Source organism: Thermobia domestica, chromosome 11, assembly GCF_964235325.1.
Source record: "Thermobia domestica chromosome 11, izTheDome1.hap1.1, whole genome shotgun sequence".
Taxonomy (NCBI): domain Eukaryota; kingdom Metazoa; phylum Arthropoda; class Insecta; order Zygentoma; family Lepismatidae; genus Thermobia; species Thermobia domestica.
This window is the reverse complement of record NC_137464.1, coordinates 18,052,058-18,073,480: the sequence shown is the minus strand read 5'-3', so window position 1 is coordinate 18,073,480 and position 21,423 is coordinate 18,052,058. Positions and strand designations below refer to the sequence as shown.

The 21,423-nt window shown below is 35.2% G+C and overlaps 1 protein-coding gene across 2 annotated transcripts in view; it reads left to right on the top strand.

The window, feature by feature from the left end:
* The first annotated feature begins 323 nt into the window (after positions 1-323).
* LOC145663932 (uncharacterized) overlaps positions 324-21,423 on the top strand; it is a 58,448-nt gene continuing 37,348 nt past the window's right edge. Inside the window, exons 1-4 of one of the 2 annotated variants that reach the window (XM_081730140.1) lie at positions 324-511; positions 3,638-3,765; positions 14,127-14,301; positions 16,755-17,481. In XM_081730140.1, coding sequence (XP_081586266.1) covers positions 510-511; positions 3,638-3,765; positions 14,127-14,301; positions 16,755-17,481 — 1,032 coding nt within the window. In that variant the 5' untranslated portion in view covers positions 324-509. Of the gene's footprint in view, positions 512-562; positions 900-3,637; positions 3,766-14,126; positions 14,302-16,754; positions 17,482-21,423 lie in introns of those variants that run through there. The other variant, XM_081730141.1, reaches the window with a different exon arrangement.

Genomic DNA, 21,423 nt, shown 5'->3' with positions numbered 1-21,423 from the left:
TACTCTTTTTTATTTTTGTTTATACTTTTCTTATATTTCAATACTTTTTCAAACCATCTGTTTATTAGCCCTCTTTCTCTGTATGAACCTCTCTTCTGATTTTACTTTTGATTTGATTATACATTTTGCTGATCGTTACATATATTTTTCCTGATTGTAACGTTTACTTTTGAACAATTTGGGCAAGTTTTCATATCAAAAATCCTCGTTGAGAGACACTAAAGAGAATATTTATAATTTTAGCCTACATGAATTCTAATTGTTGGAGGGAATTCTAATCGTTTGTGGTTTATGAGGATTGGAATATGTATATGAAGAAGAAGAAGAAGAAGAACCTCATATGGTAATGGTCTGTGTGATCTGTGGTAATGGTTACAGGCCAAAAAAATGAAATGAAATATTTATATGGATATTTTAGGGTGTCATACGGAATCCAGGATTAAATAGAATTGACAGATGCCTATTCGTACCATCTAGAATAGTTCGTGAAATGTTCTTAACTGTTTGAAATGTAAGTCGTATCATTGATTTGCCAGCAAAACATGTGTGTGTAGAAATTTAGTACAAGGTAAATGCTGAATTTTCTGTTTTTCATAATGTGTTTAAAAAAAAGAAGGCATTACGGCTGCATCATCTGTCCACATGAATATCGAATAAAATGGGACATTTAGTGTTTCCCTCAAAATACTAGGTTGTGACTCTGGGACATTTGGTAGTGATTATTGTGCGAAATACAGTGTAGACATATAGCATAAAAACTAGCTCCTAAAACACGAAACAACTTGTGCTAGGTGGCAACTAAAAAGCATTGCTATCTAACCGAATTAGCGCAGAGCGCAGCAGGGGTCCAGAGAGGAACCGGGAAGGTGCGTCTGTAGGGAGCAAGCGCCTCGGCGGTGGTGGGTATAGGCATAAACACTTTATATATCATAAAGTGGGTAAACGAAGGATAGTTTAAAACACTTTATGTCATAAAATCAGGTTTGGCAAAAACCATGTTTTTTTTATTTTAAAAAAGGGGGTATGTTTAGTACAAGGGGTCCAGAAGCACGTAAAAAACACAAAATTTACAGGAGAAATGAGTGATGCAAGTACTTAGACTTATCATAACGTAACCAAATCTAACCTAACCTAACAAATTAACGTAAGCTAACCTGAAGTAACCTAAACTAACGTAATATTAGTAGAAATAAGCGAAATTCTATCATTTTTTTTTTTTAGAAAATTATGCGGGATTCCTACACTAATATAACATAAACTAACCTAACTTAACGTAACCTAAACTAGCCTAACCTAACTTAAACTAACCAACCCTACCCTACACTAACCGAATGTGAACAGAAATTACCAAAATTGTAACCTTTTTTAGAGAAAAGAGCTGGACCCCTTCTGCTAAACATAGGCCTAAAAAAGTTTTTTGGGGTTTAAGCTTCTTTTTTGTTTAAATAATTTGCTGGGAAGGTTCTAGATTGCTGGTCCCCCATGTAGATTAGTAGCTGCGTAGGTTTCTTGTTGTAGTAAAGTTTATACATTTAACTTATACAGTATTGCCGAGCGAGCGTTAGCGAGTGAAGGCGGGTTAGAGCCCCGCAGGGCACGTTCTTTTCTGTCTTTAGTACTGCTGAATGTGAAGGGGGACCAGTAATCTAGAACCTTGCCTAATTTGCTCTACGTATTTACTTCACATATGGACAGAAATAAGTTTGTTTTACCTTGGTATTATTACACTGTGCAACACGAAATCTGTCCTTTACATGAAAATATGTTTTTCTTATGTAATTTTGCACGAAAATATCGAATCTCTAATTATTTTTTGTGTATCACATACCGATTTTTTGAAAAATTTGAGATTTAGTACTGTGAAATAGAGTATTTTTACGGTTGGTGATTGAAATTTAGCGTACTTTTTCAGCAGCGAGGCTATATGAGACGTGGTTCTACATTTTATGGTGGAATCCGAGCAATCGTGTCGTTCAATGTTCTCTCGGAATCGAATCCGAGATCTCATGCACCGAATGCTCGCGTGCTACCTACTAGACCAGCTGGGAGAGCAAAAATGTGCTTAAGATAAAAATTGTTGCACATGTAGTATACCTTAAAATATACTCTCATTGAAAAATCATCCAAACGACAATTTTTCTTCTTTACAGAAGGAATACGCTGTTTAAAGAAGGGTTCTCCTCATCCCCCAATTTTCTCCTACCGCATACGAGTCTTTTTCTGTGTTATAATAGGAAGCACTAGTTTCTCATATTTCTCCTCACTCTTTATCTTTATTTCAGGTAGTAGCCCATTAATAATAAACGAGTTCAGATTTGTGTCGCCTAAATCTACTACGATATGTTCTAGCATTTGAGTAATTTTTGGTTCGATTGTATTATTATTTGTTGAGTGGTGTTTCGTTAGGAGTGGTCGGATTTGCCGCGTTGTATATTTTTGTGGTAGTGTGTGTTAAGCATTGGGTTTCAAGAAAATTTTGAATAAATGTACATCTTTAGTTAAAAAGGCTTATGAACTGTACTTTAGCTGTAGGGTTGGAGACTAGAGTAAGTCTTGGGCCCCGCACAAGTACTCTAATTTAAAGGTAGCTATTCGGCCGGTTCCCCAGAGTGAAAATCTTCCAGTACCTAAAGCTCCAGAATATTACATTATTGATTCAGAAGATGATTATCAGACGTTCCAAGCAACGGGGAAAGTGTAGACTTTCACCTATCTGCATCCCAGTCAACGTCACCTTACTTGATCACACAAGAAGAGCTTGAACCATCTTATACAAGACTTAAATCTTCTAAAAGCAAAGCGGAAGAGGTGGGCTCCAGGCTTCAAGGCTGGAATCTCTTAGCTAAAGATATTAAAATCAGTTTGTTTATAAAACAACAAAGTCATTTTGAGGACTAGTTTGTTGAAAACTGAGGCATTGTTTATTGCAAAGATGTAGATGGCTTATTTCAGTCTTTGGGACATGAACATAATCCTACTGAGTAGCACTTATTGAGAGCTCGAAACTAAGTCTGAAGGCAGTGCTTCCCCACATTGGAAATGTAATCCATCTCTTTCTGTAGCATATGCGGCTCATAAAAAGGACATAACGAAGTTATGAGTGCAATATTGAACTTCATTGAATATAAAAAATTCAAATGCCATGTGTGGGGGGACTTGAAAGTTATTAGTATTCTCATAGGAATGCAACAAGGATACCCAAGTATTGTTGTTTTTTTATGTGAGTGGGACATCGGTGACAAAGTAAACCCTACGTCCTTAAATACTGCCCTCAAAGACAAGATTTTATTCCTTTCACCAGGAACATATCTCGCAAACCAATTGTGAACCCTTAAGATGTATTTTTGCCACCATTACGTATCAAACTTGGGATGATGACGATTTTTGTTAAAGCACTAGATAGAGAAGGTATTGCTTTCACGCAGCTTAAGGAGACATTCCCAAACTTAAATGAGGCAAAAATCAAAGAAGGAGTATTTGTTGGTCCACAGATTAAAACAGTCATGCAGGATGAAGACTTTGAAATTAAACTCTCTGAAATTGAGAAATTAGCTTGGCGTTCGTTCATTATATCTGTGGGTTTAATGTGTTGTTGTATGTACAGTCGATTAATAATGTGTGTCTTATATTCTTACAGGATTTCTCCCGTGGTTCGAAGCTTAACAAAATATGTCTGTAGTACGTGGAGATGTAGTTCAAGAGTACATGTGTGTATGAGATTTCCCTGTCATCTTAATGTTCTGTCCAGACCTTTGAGCGCTAAAGGTACGTAATTTTTTCCCTTCATTTATCTCATTGAGAAAATATTTAATTTAGATGCCATTGTTATTTCAAGGTAACTACATAAGTGAAACAGTTATGTTTAGAATATGTACTTCATGCCGATAAAACAATACTTGGTAACTACTAGATCGGGCGCTGCAACTCATTTAAAACTATTTAGAAAGAGGAAGAAATAAATTGCTTTTAGTTTATTAAATTTAAGAAATAGTTTGATGTTTAGATTAACATTGTGTCAGACTAATATTTGAGCACTCCTATCAATATGTAGTATTGTTTTATGTAGTTACTTATAAATATTAGTAATAAGAAAGAAGGGGTGCAGGTGTAGTTTTGGTGCACCACATTTTGAAAGATTTACAGGTAAAATTCAATACTTTGCATGAAAAGACGTGTTTATAAGGAACAAATTTCTGCGGGCGAAAGAATTATATACAGGGTAATACGGCTGTATTTTAGATTTACAAATGTAGGGTTACTAATGTAAAATCATTGAAAGTGCTTTACGACGGTTAAAATAATAGAAATGCATATGAAAGATGTCTCTATTAGATGCTATTTTCCACCGGCGGTATATTTCTTAACAGTGTACAGAACCTGTACATTATGTTTACAAGTGGAGCCTCACTAGTATGAAACCATGACAAGTATTACAGGGTGTCCGAGAAGTCCTTCCCTGATTACAGAAATTGATAACTCAGGCTAGAAATAAGATAGAAATATGAAACTGGTGTTGAATTGTTTACAAACTATAAAAGTTTTGGTCACATCAGTACACTTCCACATGAGCACCCTTGGTAGCACGTAGCACATCTAGGCGATATTAAATTTCCATCCACACATTAGCCAACATCACTGTTGGGATCGATGCAACGACTGTGGTTATTCGTTGCTGCAGGGTTTCAAGATCTGGTACACGTGTTCGGTAGACCTCATCCTTGACATAACCCCATAAAAAGAAGTCTAATGCGGTTATGTCAAGAGAGCGTGGAGGCCAAGCTGTTGGTCCATCACGACCAATCCATCGCCCAGGAAATGTCCTTTCGAGATAGACACGGACGTTCAAACCCCAATGAGGTGGTGCACTTGGTAAAACAGAAAAACCTAACACAGACAAAAACTTATATAATTTGTAAACAATTCAACACCAGTTTCATATTTCTATCTTATTTCTAGCCTGAGTTATCAATTTCTGTAATCAGGGAAGGACTTCTCGGACACCCTGTATTGACACTCATATCATTGCAGAAACCCACTTCTTTTCACTACCTTCGCTTACGCGCATACCACCATCCCTAATGGTATATTTCTGTATTCTCCCTTCGGACGTGCTACCGGGCGGAGTCACTAGCTTTGCCCTGCCCTGACTTGATTAGGTAGCATTCGTGATTTTAATTACCATCTAGTACAGGTTGGTTTGTGTTTCTTGCACTATAGTTTTTATGCCTCACATCCGGGAGCCGTATTTATACGCAAATCGTCAAAGAATTCTAAATTTTCAACATGTGCCTCTGGTGGCTCCCTTTAATATTATCTATGCCAATTGAGATATTTTCATGTCGCCCAGCGGAAATCATTTAGGGAGATTTGTGAAAGAATAATAATTTTTCAACAATTCTTTTTAGTGGTGCGCCAAAAGTAGACCAGTTCGACCGAGGTATTTGAAAAGTATCGTACTTAAAAACTATTTTTAATAATAATAATAATAATAATAATAATAAACAGTATTTTGCTGAACCCGAACTTCTATTGTCAATAAAGTCTTTAATTAATTACAGTATTTGAAATTGATCTCAGAAGGTTTGTTTGTTGGAATTTTGTTACAGTTAAATCCATAAGATAATGGGAAGCCCTAAAAAAAAAATATGTTTGTGTGTTTATATATTTATGTCTTTAAACTTCTGACAGACTTCTCTCTCAGTAGCTAGAACTTACGGTAGCATCCATTCAATCAGAAGTACGCGATTGATATCATAGCACAAGATGGGTACGACCTTAATTTTCGATTTTCTTTGTGGATCAAAATATCCAATATATTTCAATTAAAAAAAAAATTTATAGGTCTTATGTATTGAGAACTACAAATAGTGTAGCCAAACCCAAACTATCAATTAACTCAGTATGATGTGCTTATTCCTTAAAAAAGTATGAAAACTCGATTTAGGGGTCGTTCAAAAATTTTGTAGCTCCTGATTCAAAAACTAATCTGACCAAGATCGCAATGTTTTGATACTTTTATATATATATATATATATATATATATATATATATATATATATATATATATATATATATATAAAGATTTTTAAAATTCTTTTTCATTCGCGGTGATGAAATTTTGCCATTTTGTTTCTCGTCTGAAAAATCCACGCCTCCCGCCTCCCAATCAGTGACTGTTCTGTCTAGCAAGTCCAGTTTCCCGCACTTCATTTCACTGCATCACTATACACATGCTCCTGAGGGAATTTTTTTCTCGTACTATTTTTGTGCATGTTCAGTTATGGAAAAATTGCTGGACTAACTATTTTTCAATGTCTGTTGTGTCTAATATCATTCGAATGCTAACCTTGCATTCTCCCTAACATTTTCTGATATCACTGTAACAGGACGACCAGATCTTTCTTCGTCTTTGCGTCTTCGTTTCCCAAAGTGAGTCGTCAGCGCCGCAAAATATATGAAAACAATGAATGAGTAAGATTTAATGGGGTGTCACACCTCATGCAACATTCTCACACACACATCCAGTGCTGTGTTTAATGTTAGTAATTTGGGCTTAATGCTTTGCTGGAGTTTCACATTTGCGTTTTTTTCCGGGAACAGGATTGTATACCTTTACCTTCAACAGCTGCAGACAGAGTAGCTACGAATGACAGTGACCCCGGTGTTCTGTTGTCAGTTTCGCGAAGTTTGAAGGGTACTTCCCACTGCTGTGTGTGTGCTTTCTATAGGTTTGCCTGTCTTCTTTAACCAGATCTAGTGATATGGGGTTTGATTTTTTTTAACTTGCTACTCGGTAAAATACATAGTTAAAAACATTTCTTCTCCTTGGTAATCCTTGTTCTCGTGCAACTACATCTAGAATTATTTAAGGGCCACTAATCCATATTATTAAGAAGAGGAAGAGAAACTGGTTGGAATATTGGCTAAGAAGAAACTGTATCGTGTGGGATGTTTTAGAGGGTATGGTGGTACGAACAAGAGGGAGGGGGCGAAAGACGGTAAGTCGAGTTACCTCGATTCCTGGTAAAACATAGATAACGAAAACGTGTGAACTGACTTTCCTTTTCTGTCACCTCTAGTACATATTCGAAGTCTCTGTTGTGAGAAAAACACTGTTCATCTCCACCGAGTCGCCGTTTCCCGAGAGCGCCGCAGTGTGCGGATAGTGAAAGCAAGCACTGGTAGGTGCGAGGAGGCGACGCGACGTGCCTGTAACTTTGTTTTCAAGGGTCGTTCAAGTGAAAGGACTGGTACGGAGGCATACTTGACCATTTTATTTCGAAATGGACAAAATCGAAGCAGTCGAATCAGAATGACAGAAGCGGAAGGGATGAAAGACAAAGAAAGCTCGTGAACTCTGGAAAGAAATATAGAAAAATCAGGGCGAAATGCAGTGCTTTTTTTTATTTTTTTCTTCTTTCTTTGATGTTAATATGGAAATTCAAACAGCGCTGTCAAAAAATCCGGATATTGGAATATTCGGGTTTTGAAAAAAATCGATTTCCGGATATCCGGATTCAGATTTAAAGCTGGATTTCAGATTTCGGGTTTGAACATTAAAAGTCATGATTTCTAATTCGGATATCTAATCCAAATCCGGTTTTCGGAGTTACTAGTAAATCGGGCAATGGGAGGGTCATAGATCTGTCCGTTTCGTAAACGTATAATGGTGTAGGGGAAAAAGCTTATTCAGTGCAGGCACCACCACTGGACACCATTCTGTTCTTCCTCAAGAAACCAGCCAAACCGGGAATCAAGAATCCAAAGAAGGACGTGGAAGCTCTGCTATGATTTGTTACTCTTCCCAAGCAATAGTTTTACAAGAACGTGCGGAACACAGCTGCTTTTGTATCTGTGCTCCCGGATTCTGAATGTAAACTGGACTCAGGACCTTGCAGTTTCCAAATTTTGTTGCGTACAACGCTCAGATTATTTATATTTTGTATTTCCTTGTGTTGCGATACATCTTCGTCTTTTCACCATTATTTTAGGTTACGCAATAACAAGATGAATGCTCACTTTTTCCTCTTCATTTTTTATTATTCCGTATTTTAGGTATTCACCATTTTATGATCCAAAACATAGACCAGGTGCTACACCTCTTTTCTCCATAGACGTATATACACAGATTTACTCCTGTTTAGCACGTTGCATTTAAGTTTATAAGGTTTGTAACTCTAAACCTCCATTTTTCACTTACCGTGTTATTGCAGAGGGCTTTTCAATTAATGAACGATATAAGAACAGAGAAATCGTACGTAAAGACAAAGAGGTTAGCGGAAGACCATGGATCATGGAAGTGACCTGCCAATAATGGCAGAATACATTTGATGGTGAATCTTTTGAATAGAATTGCAACAGAAAAGCCACAGTTTTTAACTCAGGGTTCAACTGTTTTACATCCATAACAACAGATTTTCTGCAAAATGTCACAATAGCTACATACTTCTTCAACATATCTATTAGATGATGAATTCATCAACTTGTTGATGTCGTTCCTGCTAGTAGCTAGCGCTCGCGTCCCTGGTGCACGGAATTCTGATTTCTTTTCCCGGTGGGAGTGTCTTGGAATTTGAACGCATTATAGTGGTTTCGATCCCACCTTTGTAAATTCATGTCTCGTATAACGTTAGTGCCAAGACACGATAAACTCCAATCCAGTTGACCAATTAATCTGTTGATTACAGATGGAACAAAGCTCCATTTTTAGGAATGAGGTTAAAAAGAAAAATATAAAACCCTAACTTTGTGAATTACCAGCATATCGTTCCTGCAGTAGATTGTATAATTAACCCTAGAAACAACAGGGGCAGAGGGGGGCTCGGAGGCCCACAAATTATTTTTGTAACATTTTTAACTGCATAAAATATCTGAAAAGAATTGATATTGTCAAGCTTGACCCCATTCATCATAAAACGTACTTGCTTAGTTTTTAGTGTTTTATTTTTTCTATTTATAAATATAATGCTGTGAGCCTCAGAGCACCCCCCCTGGTCATGATTTCTAAGGGGCTATTTATCGCATACGCTAACTGTTATATTCCAATGTTTTGACTATTTTTTTTTATTATTATTATTTTTCCTTGAAACAATTTTGGTATTACAACATGCAGGAGCGCTCGAGCTATTATTCTGGTGCAGTGTTGCCAACTGCACGTTATAAAAAATTAGTATATACATTTTTCTGATTTTTTTCACCTAAAAATTTTATTTTCTATTAGTTTATTTCTTAAAAAACTTGCTGACACATAAATATGTCACTTTATATTATAACCATATATATATATATATATATATATATATATATATATATATATATATAAGAAAGAAAGAGAGAGAGAGAGAGAATCAAGTTTCAATAGTGATGGGAAAGAACTATGCTGCTGCACCTATGTTATCAAATATTTTTAATCATAGAATCTAGAGGCAGCACCTGTAACACTGACTGAAGACGCATATTTCATAGGAAATTGTCAGTTCGTTATTCTGTGACTGTACGTAGCAATCTGCAGCTACATTGGAACAATTGCAAATCGTGCTCTTCGCCAAAGTTCAATATAGCAAGGTGGAAATAACGTGTCAGATTTTGATGCAAAGGGCAGTGATTTGAACACTTTATTTGATAATGCAAATGGAACAAATGGAAGCAGTGGTACGTTTATTGCAATGAATCCCTTGTAATATTTATGATGTAGTGGTGTTAGTTTACAAAACTGACAGATAAGTCGTAGCTTGTTTGCTTATGTTTTACATGTTCATTCCATAGGTGCAAAAACCTGACGTTGTGCTACTAGAAAAAATGTAACTTGTGTTGGCAACACTGTTTCTTTGGTGACAACCCCTATAGTGTCCAATGAACGTCCCTCACACTGTCTATCTTTTCTCGGAAACAAAATTTGAAAGAATTTCGCCATTCCAAGGATAACCGGTATGGAATTATAAAAGATTAATCCTGAATTCATTGGAATACTGAAGTATACCCTACTCTTCCCCATTCTACCCTACTTTACTGCACCACCGCCAAAATTCTTTTAGAAGCCGAATTTGTACACATACTACACTGCTGCTATTGATCTGTTTGATAGTTTTTCTACACAAACAAATAAAATAAATAGGTCATAGTTACTGTCATAAATAAAAAATGGTAACTTAAGCAATTACACATATATAGTTGGCAACACTGTACATAGAAACATACTAATAATAGAAAGTAAAAATATATGATGTCTTAGACATCCCAAGTTTATATCAGACAAGATAAAATATTTTCCGTGAGAAATAATGACTTTTATGCTGTGGGCTTCAGAGCCCCCCTCCCCTCCCGTTGGTGTTCCATGTAATCCAAAAATATCTTAGTGTTTCTAGATTTAATAAAGACTTTATACTGGGTGTTACAAAAATTTGTCACAATATTTTGGGAATAGATTCCTCACATCAAAGTAAGAAATAAAGTTCATATGGACCTGTGGTCAGAAGTGCATATTTTCGTAGTTATTGAGTGCTAAAAACGTGGAAAAGTGACTCTTAAAGGTCCATAGTTTCATTACTATAGAGCCGATCGTAGTCGGGTGAAGACATCACTGAGGAACTGGTGCGTGAACTAACCAAATATCCATCTTTGAGAACCATCGGTACTTCCACAATCATTTTTAGAAAAGCTGTTCAGGAGTACTTGATCACTCGCCACCTACCTCTCTAAAAATTGGTGTGCAAGTACTGGAGCATTCTTAAACATATATATTTGGATAGTTCACATACCAGTTCCTCAGTGATGTCTTGACCCGAGTACGATAGGTCCCATAGCAGTGGAGCTATGAACATTTAAAGTTTACTTGTTTCTAGTTTTCGGTCACCCTATAACTCCGAAACTTTCCACTTTTGAGCACAGGTCCATATTAACTTTTTTTCTTATTTTGATGTGAGAAATCTGTTCCCAAAATATTGTGACATTTTTGTAATACCCTGTAGAATACAGTACATGTGAGATCTAGGTTAGACCTAGAATTTTTTTTTGGCTTGATTGACTTTTGAAATGGCGTTATGTTATTCACATACAAAACTGATTTATGCAACCTAAACACCTAATTTTTCGGGTTGCCTAACTTCGACTGTATTAACGACCGAAACTCATTTGCCTCCTCATTTACATTTCTTGAGCTGTATAATTTCACATTTGCAGATAACAAGAAAAAACTATACTTGGAACGATGAAATCGAAATAAAAGTACAAAAGTTAGATTTTTCTGTCGTTTGGTATTGAAAAGTACGCTTAAATCACTCTCAGTTCAGTTACCCTTTTCTGTGAGAGCTCAGTTATTTGAAGAGCCTAGGTAGGCTTAATTTTGGAAAAACTACTCACGATACCGTGATTAGTTTTTTCCAAAATTAAAGAAATGCATTCAAAACTAATTTTTTGAGAATGTTGTAAATACAGCACAAATAGTCACTGCTATTATCAACTTACTGCTTTTATGAGCTAGAAAATGTTTCCCGTCAGTATGTTTGAAACAAAACCATGTTTCTTCAAACCCAAGTTTTTAACGCGCATGAAACGTGTTACAGAGTAAGTAGTAGTTTGGATCTGACTTTAAGCATTGTTCTGTCATATGAGGCATATTTCAAAAATATGTCTGTATTTTGAAAGTTTGGAAAGAAAATTGCAAATTAATAAACATACATTATGTAGGTAATAGCTGTTAAATGAGTGGAAATAATGTCAAATGTGTGTTTGTGGTTAAAACTTACCCCAAAATTGTCACATGCCCCCTTCCCATTAAAATCTTGGACCTGAATCCAAGATAGTGGTATTCAATATGGCCGTTATTAAGGTATTATACAGTAATTAATGCGGTCTATATCCATTACCTATTCAGTATATGTTGTCACTTCCTCTAGCTGGTCTAAACTGTACCAGGTATCTTTGTTTCATATCATATATTGTAAATGCTTTCAAGACATGAGGTCGTTTCGAGCAATGTTTAATGTTATACAATTGAGCTAATTTTTCTCATGGGTTACTCTCTGATCTGATATTTAACCATTTGAGGTGAGACTCAAAAAGACGCGGAAGTCAAAAAAAATAAGGGTTACTTATACACACACACACACACACACATATATACATACATACATATATATACTTTTTGAAATTTTGGTAAAATATGATCTCAGGGGGACATCGTAATCAACATAAAATTCAGTAAGATCGTAATAAGAAACTTTTAAACAATATATAGAGAAAGTAAATGCATTAAAAAGAAAAAAACTTTTCGCAGCTTTCCTTCACATTTTATTCAGGCTAGAGGACTGACAATGTAGTAATTTTTTCTACATTGGCGTGTTTGAAAGCTGTGGAGCACTTTTGAGTCTTCTTGTCATGATTTTATACGTATGTACAGTATATACGAAAGTTGCGGATCAGTCGAATCTCCTTGTTAGTCTTTTTCAGAAATATGTAAAATAGCTGATAGTTTCCATTGTCATAATTCAGACAATCTTGCTATGGGTACAGTCTAATTAATGAGGGTAGAAATACTCAATAGCTCGAAGAAAGTTTTCAAAGAGTTCTTAATTTCTACGAAACCTGCTACTCCAGCTCAGCGCATTTTACTCATTTCTGCGTAAAATGATATGCTTTTTGCTCGGTGCTTGAAACATCTCCCATTGGCATTTTCTCAATCTAAAAACTTCAGACTCAAATACCCTATTATTCGACCATAACAGGATCAGATGCACTTTCAAAGAATAAGTTGCCTCGAGGTAATGCACAATGTTAACTGGGAACATAAATTAACTGTGGAGCAGACCCGTAGCTAGAGAGTGCCTAGGGGACCGTAGCAACCCCTGGGGTGACCTTCAGCCATCCCCTAAGACTTTTCAGTTGTTAAGTGTAGATAAATATATGTTCAAAATAAACTTTGCTAAGGACAGTAAAAAGGATCACACGAAAGATAGTGTGCTTAAGTTTTTAATGAGCATTGAGAATATGTAAATAGTTTTGTCCAGATGTTTATGCAACTCGTAACTTTTCAATGTTTTCAAGATTGTATATTAGCATTATATGTAACGTACTTTTATAAATGGATGGGATATGGATAGTCACGTTACCCGTGTAGATGTTACGGGATTGAATCCATTAACGTACTCAGTCGAGATAATTATTCTAGCTATTTATTTTATTTTATTTTTTTTTTTTTTTAAATCTGAATTCAAAAGTTTGGCTCCATTCAAGAGTTACCGTGTGGAGTCCGGACATACGTACATCATGTCCAAAATTATTGTCGCATTTAATAAATATTTTGTTGTAGGAATATAAATTGATAACGAATTCGCCCGGTTTTTCTTATAATATTAGTATGTGTATAATCGGCAAAGAGATGTATGTGATAAATTTCATGTCAAAAGAGCAGTAAATAAGAACAATAAAATGAAAATAAAGCTTTCATATCCATGTAGCAACTTCTAATTTTCGTATTCATAATTTTTCCTATGAAATTTACCACAAACATACATTTCCCGATGATACACATACTATCAGTAGTAAAAGTACCCTGCAAAATCATTATCGAATTATATTCTTACAAGGAGACAGTTATAGATATGCTACAATCATTTTGGACATGAGTGTACATACAAACATTACAATCTTAAAAGGTCCATTAGCATGATCTTAAATAAGTAGTCAAGAATGTAGGGTGAAAAAGAGATTCAGCTCTGTTATAGATTTCATAAGTAATAAATAGATAACCAAACAGTTTTATGGTGTTCCTTGAAGTCTTTCCTTGCTTTAGTATTAATTTCTGCCCCCTCTACGGCCCTGATTACGATTTTTTTTAAGTATCAGTAGATAGAAACAGAACAATGGTAGACTGACATGGGAATATCAATTCCGATGCTGGAGACAGTTTGACCGATTGGCCGATCAGTAGGTGCTTGAGAAATAAAGTAAAGAAGAAGAAAAAACTTTTGTTAATCGGCAGTAACTTAAAATTGTGAACGCTATAATCCGAGATAGGTTTCGAGTCTCTCCATTTAAACTAGTCAAAATTTTCTGTTATTCCATTAATATATTAAAATTATGCTTAGATAAGAAACTTATTGTTTTATATATATATCTTGTATTTTTAGCTCTAACAGATGGTTCTGCCCGCAAAGAGTCTCGAGATCTCCTGCTGCAGAAGATCAATTCTTCAGGGAGCGTTAGTGATGTGCTTACTGTGGTGCATGAACATCACTCTGTTATGAATGAAAAACATCTGATGCATGCATTGCGAGTTCTGTTTGCGCTACAAAAGACGGACATGTAAGTATAAATAATCTTACCACTAATTTTGTAATCTTTAGCTAAATCTCTATTTCTTTGAAAGCAATAGAATAGCATTAACTGTGTAGAATACCTGTGCTATCTTGGTTCTTTTAGCACTTTGGTTTGTATGAAGAAATTACAGTACGGTATTATTATTTAGATGAACTAGAATTTTAGTGGTTAGATATTCACTTATATCTTCTCTAAATATATTTAAATGTGTTATTTTGTTTCTGGATCATACAGATCCATGTTTCTTCCTCCGTGACCGAATGTGCTACAAAATTAGTTACATCCTGCTCAAAACGGCTCAAACTTCTCTGGAAGCAAGCACTCTTCCATGCTTCGCGTCTGCACATCTCACCTGCAACAAACATTTGGGCATCCAGTTGGCGGAAAGTTACCTCATGTCAAAATGTTACGAATAATGAAGCCAGCGGGTTTATGGAAGATGCCTAGATCCGCTGCTGTCTTTTTTAGCAGAAGTGTCGGTCTGAGAGAGCCATTTCATACACCTTTTCAATTGTTTCGGGCACAATTACTATGGAGAGTTTCTCAGAGCGGAGTTCATCTTTAGTGCCAAAATGCTGTGTCAAATTTGACGACCCAGTTCTTACTTTCATCCATATCATTTTGCTCAGGTAAATAAGGTCTAATGATTCTTATACACCTCATCTTTAGATATGTTTTTCACACTATCTTTTATATACATAAATTATAAGCAAATGTTGCCAATCAAGTAAGGTATATTGTATAGTTTTGGAGTAACACCTTCAGTTCAAAAATTGAGTTCTGTCACTTGTGCGTAGAATTGAATTATTTTCTGTTCTAAATATTTATTAATTATGACAGTAGATAAATTGACGCAGGTGACGAAGTTTAATCTTGATTTCTTCACATATCAAATTCTAAGATTTGAAGTTAATAAAAGAGTCATTCGGTTTTGGAAGAAATCTTCTAGTGAATGCCAGAAGAAAAAATTCATAACAAATTCTGGGTATGTATATCTGTACTGTTAATACTTGGTGTTACATTTGTGATTTACATGTGTGACTCCTGTGTGTAATTTAGTATTATTTGATTAAATAAATAAAGATTAACCATACGTGCTTGATTTGTTTTCGTTTTTACCGGATATTTGTCTTTTGTTTCCTTTTGTCTTGTAAAATAGCACTCAAAGAACACACCAACAACCACATAAAGTGTCTGCTCGAAATACCAGGTAAAAAGGAAAATAACAAATGACGAGTTTGAATTTAAGTTAACATAAATCTCGAAGGAGTTTTCTTCTTCTTTTTTTTCTCTCTCTTTTTTTTTTTTAATCCTAAAATTTAGTTATACAGCTAATGCGTCTAACTTAATCTTTAATATGACACCTCAGTGTAAACTTAAGGAATGAATGATACATATAATTGAAAAGTAACAGCATTCGTAAAATAAATAGAAAGTATGGAAAAACCTCGTGTGAATTCATGATTATGGTGCTGACAACAGCAAGCTTTCCAATGCTCCTATATTTCCTACATTTTTACAAAATCTCCTATATTTGTGTGGCATTGCTACTTCCACTTGTGCAAAAAACATAAGGTGTGGGTGGTTGGATGGCCTTTTTGTCTCCACAGTGGGGTGGTTGAATGGATACTCTCCTGTGTTTCGCCCTTTCCTGTTTATTGTCTACAGTAATTACATCAAACAATATCCAGTTAGTACAAAAAGTATTCATATCACCCATAAAATGGAACAAAAATTAAACTAGATTCATCATATTCATTAAGAAGTTCTAAAGAGTAGTGATTTTAAAGACTTACAAATAATTTATTTAGGTATATTAATACTTTTTGCACTAACTGTAGGCAAATAATTTTAGAATATGTTACACATCTTACCTTAAACCTTACCTTAAAAGCGCCAGCTGCAGAATGTTTACATTTTACTTACGAAAACACTAAGAAACTCGTGTAAACTTTTGTAACGAGGTAATTACCCATTTAGTTATATTTAGAGTAGAATTGGTGTATATTACAATTTATAACAATTGGTGTAATTTCCATGTGTTTTTAGTTTTTTTTTTTTTTTAATTTAATTTAATTTTATTTTATTTCTATCTATTGGATAATTGAAATGTTCCTTCCAATAGGTAAAAATATTATTATATGTGTTTCTTTGTTCCTTATTCTTTCAAAATGTTGTTCCAAATGAACAAAGGTTCTTTCAAAATGGTCCAGCAAATAATTTAAATGTTCCTTTTTCACAGCTTCACGAAACTTCCTATATTTTTTCGTTGTTTTTTTTCATTAGCATTGGAAAGCCTGCAACAGTGATTATTGTTTCTTACATGTGTTACTTTTGAGCAACTGCTCGTATTTTGGTGTTCTTTTATACCTTTAAATTGATGTCCTTATCTTACACAAAATTCTCACTAATTTGCTTTTTTTAATTGTGTTTTATAGGTCCGATGTAAATGCAAAGGACCTTATTCAAATGACTGAATTTTTCGAATTGAGCCAAAGCCTGAAGAATAGAGCAAGATACATGGATATTAATAACATTATAGAAGCTCTGAAAATAACTACCTATTTAGGTGTTCCAACTTCAAGTAAATTAGTGCAGGTGTTGTTACAGTATATTAGGCATAACGTGAATGATTTGTCTTTAGACAATATAATGTTCTTGGATTTCTTACTCCATAAACTCAAAAGTAACGCTTTATCCGAAGCCCTTACGATAGCTTTACCTCTCGTCTTTGAATCTAATTTAAACTTGAAACTAGATAGAGATCGTGAACAGCATTTGGCAAATGCACTCCAATATGTAGCAGAAAAGAAGTTACCAGAGTCGTGTTCTGAAATAATTGTTAGTGCTTTGAAGTTGCACATGAACAGTTTCGATTTATCAACTGCCAAATTAGTAGCCATCAGCTTGTGTACGCTTCGTCATCGACCTCGTGACTTTGAAGAAGTATTAGATGCTGCTCTCAGGAGAATAGTGCTTTCCATAAAGGAGTGTACATTTAAAGAACTAGAGTTTCTGGTAACTAAATTAGTGCGAAGATACAGTGCAACAAAAGAGGAATGTTTCTACAACGAGGAACTGATGGACGCAGCTGCAAATTATGTTATACAGCGGGATTGTGGTTTCTTTGACGGAGTTTGGATCCTTAAAAAACTTGTAAATGTAGTGAGTATTTCCTCGCACATTTTTGTGAAGTGTAATTTTGTTCATTCGTTCCAAATCATGTCCTTGACATTTCATGGGTCCAGTTTGAAAAATCAAGTTATAGTTTGACGTTTCTGAGGTTTTTTTATTAACAAGATTTGGTGGTTCCTGAATTTGTTGTAATTATTATTCCACATCTGTAGTAATATCAGTTATATAAAGCACAAGTGCCTTTGTTTTGCTTCTTATTTTAGTATTACGTGTTATTTGTTAATATATTATTTACTGGCAGAATATCCGTTCTTCGCACGGGGAGTGGGGGGGGGCGCGGTGGCTCAGTGGTAGAGCGTTCACCTCCGGTGCTTGGGATCCCTGGTTCAATCCCAGCTCGCGCCGTGTGGAGTTTGTGGTGGACAAACACCGTGCTCGGGGTTCTCTCGTTTCTTCCCACTTTCTTCATTCAACCATTTCACTAATCTCTCATCATCACCGTCTCCTTTAGTCTAACCGGCATAAACATGGAACGATTTCATTAAAGATTTCATTTCATTTCCGTTCTTCGCACTGAGAGAACACGTTTCATTTTGGATATAAAGGGTTGAATTGGGACTTAAACGCCATCGGAGGTATCACTGTTCGTCTCAGCGACCCCAGAAATATGGATTCGACACTAATATCGGTCATTTTCGATCATTTTTATACATATCACTCCCTCCCCAAAGTTGCGGGGCTGAATTTGGATTTAAACGGCATCGGAAGTGTCTCTGTTCATCTCAGTGACCCTTAAAACTATGGATTCGACACTAATATCGGTCATTTTCGATCATTTTTAAATATCTCCCTTCCCTAAGTTGCACCGTCAAACTGAAATGATAAAAACCACCCGATACCCGAACCTCATCCATGTTTAAAATTTGATCGAGATCGGTCGGGTGGTTCAAGAATCATCAAGTCGTAAACGTAGTCACTTTCATTTTTATAATACAGATACAGGATTTCCCCCTCCAAATTTACCATTTTTAAGTATGATAGTATCATTTTCCGTGAAAATTCTCCCCCTCCCCCCAAATATTTTATGGATGCAACCTGCTTTCTAAAACCCATCTGTGGTCACTCCTGTGTTTATATATTTATAAAAGAAAAGAAAATATAGAGTTCAGATTGTACCAATTATAGTGGACGCTGAAATACAATAATAATGCATTAAATTGGTTCTACTTCATGCAAAACCGTCTTATTTGAGGTTTGTTTACAATAAGTTTAAGTTGAATTTGATCATCATATAATGGAGGTAGGTAAAGATGGGCTTCTTCATGCCTATAGTCATAATAAGCCAAAACGTTACATTTATGTAAGGTGCATATTGCAATGTTTTATTCAGTAGAGTCTAATGAAAGTCCGGGATATAAAACCCCTCACCTATTTCATTTACAAAATAAATCTCTGTAACAGTTCTAAGTTTCTTTATAAATAACTAAATATTTTCATATTTTAGCAAGTTCTTAGCACACACAACAGTGGCTTCGGAAATAAAGGTTCAATATGACTTTAGTTATGATGGGAACTCCTTCGCTCATTGCAGCCTTGGGAGACTATTATAGGATTTCTCCATAGCCCATTGCGGCCCCAGGAGAAAGGTGTTGATAGGTTATTGATCAGCTTTTAACTGATGCCTCCGTCCTCTTGCAGTCTTCTTTTTTAGGTCCTCTTGCAGGGGAGGTCGGCTATCTTCGGTTTTCTTGCTTTCCGTCTTCCATCGTCTGCTGGTGTATATGTTCTGAACACATTAACACGTGTTCGCGATTGAAGCATGTGTTTATAGTAGGTGCTTACACGTGAGAGTACGGAACCTTACAATATGAAAAATATTGTAGCATATCACATAAGGAACCCCGCAAACAAAGCATGGTTATTGATTATTTGGCATTTTTTTATTTTATTTTATTTTTATTTATTTATTTATTTATTTTTTGTTAACTCGTAACAATAATTTTAGTATGAGGCTTCATGAACCGCACTACACTAATGCTTGTTAATAAGTTTAACTTCACGAAAATAAGAAGTATAATACTTTTGATGACCATCGTAGGCGAAAAAAGACCGATCTTTACCCACCTGCTGTAAGATAATAAATAGAAATAATTTTTATATAGGGGAGACCGGGGTAATAAGACAGGGGCTATAAGAGACACGGCCAAAAAATACCCTAAATATCAAATCAAAATTATATATATAAAAAAAAAAAAAGTAATGAAATCATCAATACCTTTACTTTCTTACCCCCACTTGTACTTATGAAATAATATGTGTTTTTATATTGTTGTCACGCTGTGCAAAAATACCTTCACTTTGAACTTATCACGAAAGTCCGTGACTGTTTTAAAATAAAATTTTATTGCGAAAAGTGAGTTACAAACGTGGAAATGACTGCTATGTAACTTTGTAACTAAGATTTTGAAAATTGATGTGAAGTTTTGAAAAATGCTAAAATATTGCATTTCAGGTCAATTGAGGGTATGTCTCGTATTACCCCTTTTAGAAATTTTGAAGGGGTAATAAGAGACAGCTGTCTCTAATTACCCCAGTTCAACTTTATGTTTATTTAGCGCATGTGACGAGTATAACCTGCTAGTTTTTGTTGTATATAGAAAGTAAATAGGAAAATTCCTACTCTGGTAATCCAGTCAAGAGTCTGTACATAGGTAGTGACAGTGGAGAATATGCTTTGGATCAACTAATTTAATCATCAACTGGTGAAAGTTTGCAAGGAGAAATTGATCCAACCAGAGCAGAATCAAATGTATTACGCCGTGTACTATGGTCTTGACTAGTATATTGGGAGGGTTATTGTTTTCCCAGATGAAGGACCGTGTAAGGTTAAATTTTTGAAAAAAGGACTAAATGGTTTTAATTGGCCTGCCTTGATGACATTCAAACAGTGACATCCAAATTTGTGTTTTATGGACCTATCAAACTGGATGGACATGGAAATAGGCCATTCCAGATTTCCAGAGGATAGCTCCAAAAAATTCATTGTGTTTATAACAAAGTGAAAAAGGACTTTTGAAACCAAAACAGAAAGATTACGTATGACTCATCTTCTTTTGGTAGGTCTAGATGTTTGTAGGACTATTAACATTTGTTAAACTCATGCCTATATGCCAACAGTTCTTTTTGGCCTATACATTTTTCCTATGTTTATTAAAGTGGTCCAGCGTAAGATAATTAATAGGGCCTACCTGCTATAATTATGTTACACTGAAGTTTAAATTACATTTATGTGGTTTTTAAATGTTAACTTGAAGTTTACATAGGCTAGCATAACATTTCCAAACTCATTTGCACATTTTTCATATGTTCGTTCGACTGTACACCAGGGTTTGAAAAAACCCGGGTATTTTTGAAAAAACCCAACCCACCTGGGCCCATGTGGGTTTTTTCGGGTATTTTCGGGTTTTATTGGGTTTTTTCGGGTTTAATTGGGTTTTTTCGAAATATTTGAATCTCTTTGGGGTAAAAATGTTAAAATATGATTTACATTTTATGAGTGTCATTGTCGCAACTTGCAACAACTTTCTATTCACTGCTGTTTTGAAAAAATTGCCGCCATTTTGAAATTTTATATTGGATCACCGAAAATATCTATACAGCAAATTTAGAAGGTCTTGTGCTTCTACCCTCAAAATATCAACTTAAAAAGTCCGAAAATTGCACCTTGTAGCATGGATGCCCGCTATTTTGAAAAATGGCCGCCATTTTGAAATTTTATGCCGCCAAAATATATACAGTTAATTTAGTCCCTTGTGCTTCTACTTTGAAAATTTCAGCTTGAAAGACCTAAAATTGCGCTTTGTAGCGTGATATCAGCAGCGGCGCAAATGTCTTCAACATTGGGGAGATGGTAAGACGGTATATTATATATATAATATGCGATGTGCAAAATATTTATGAAGGCGAAAAACA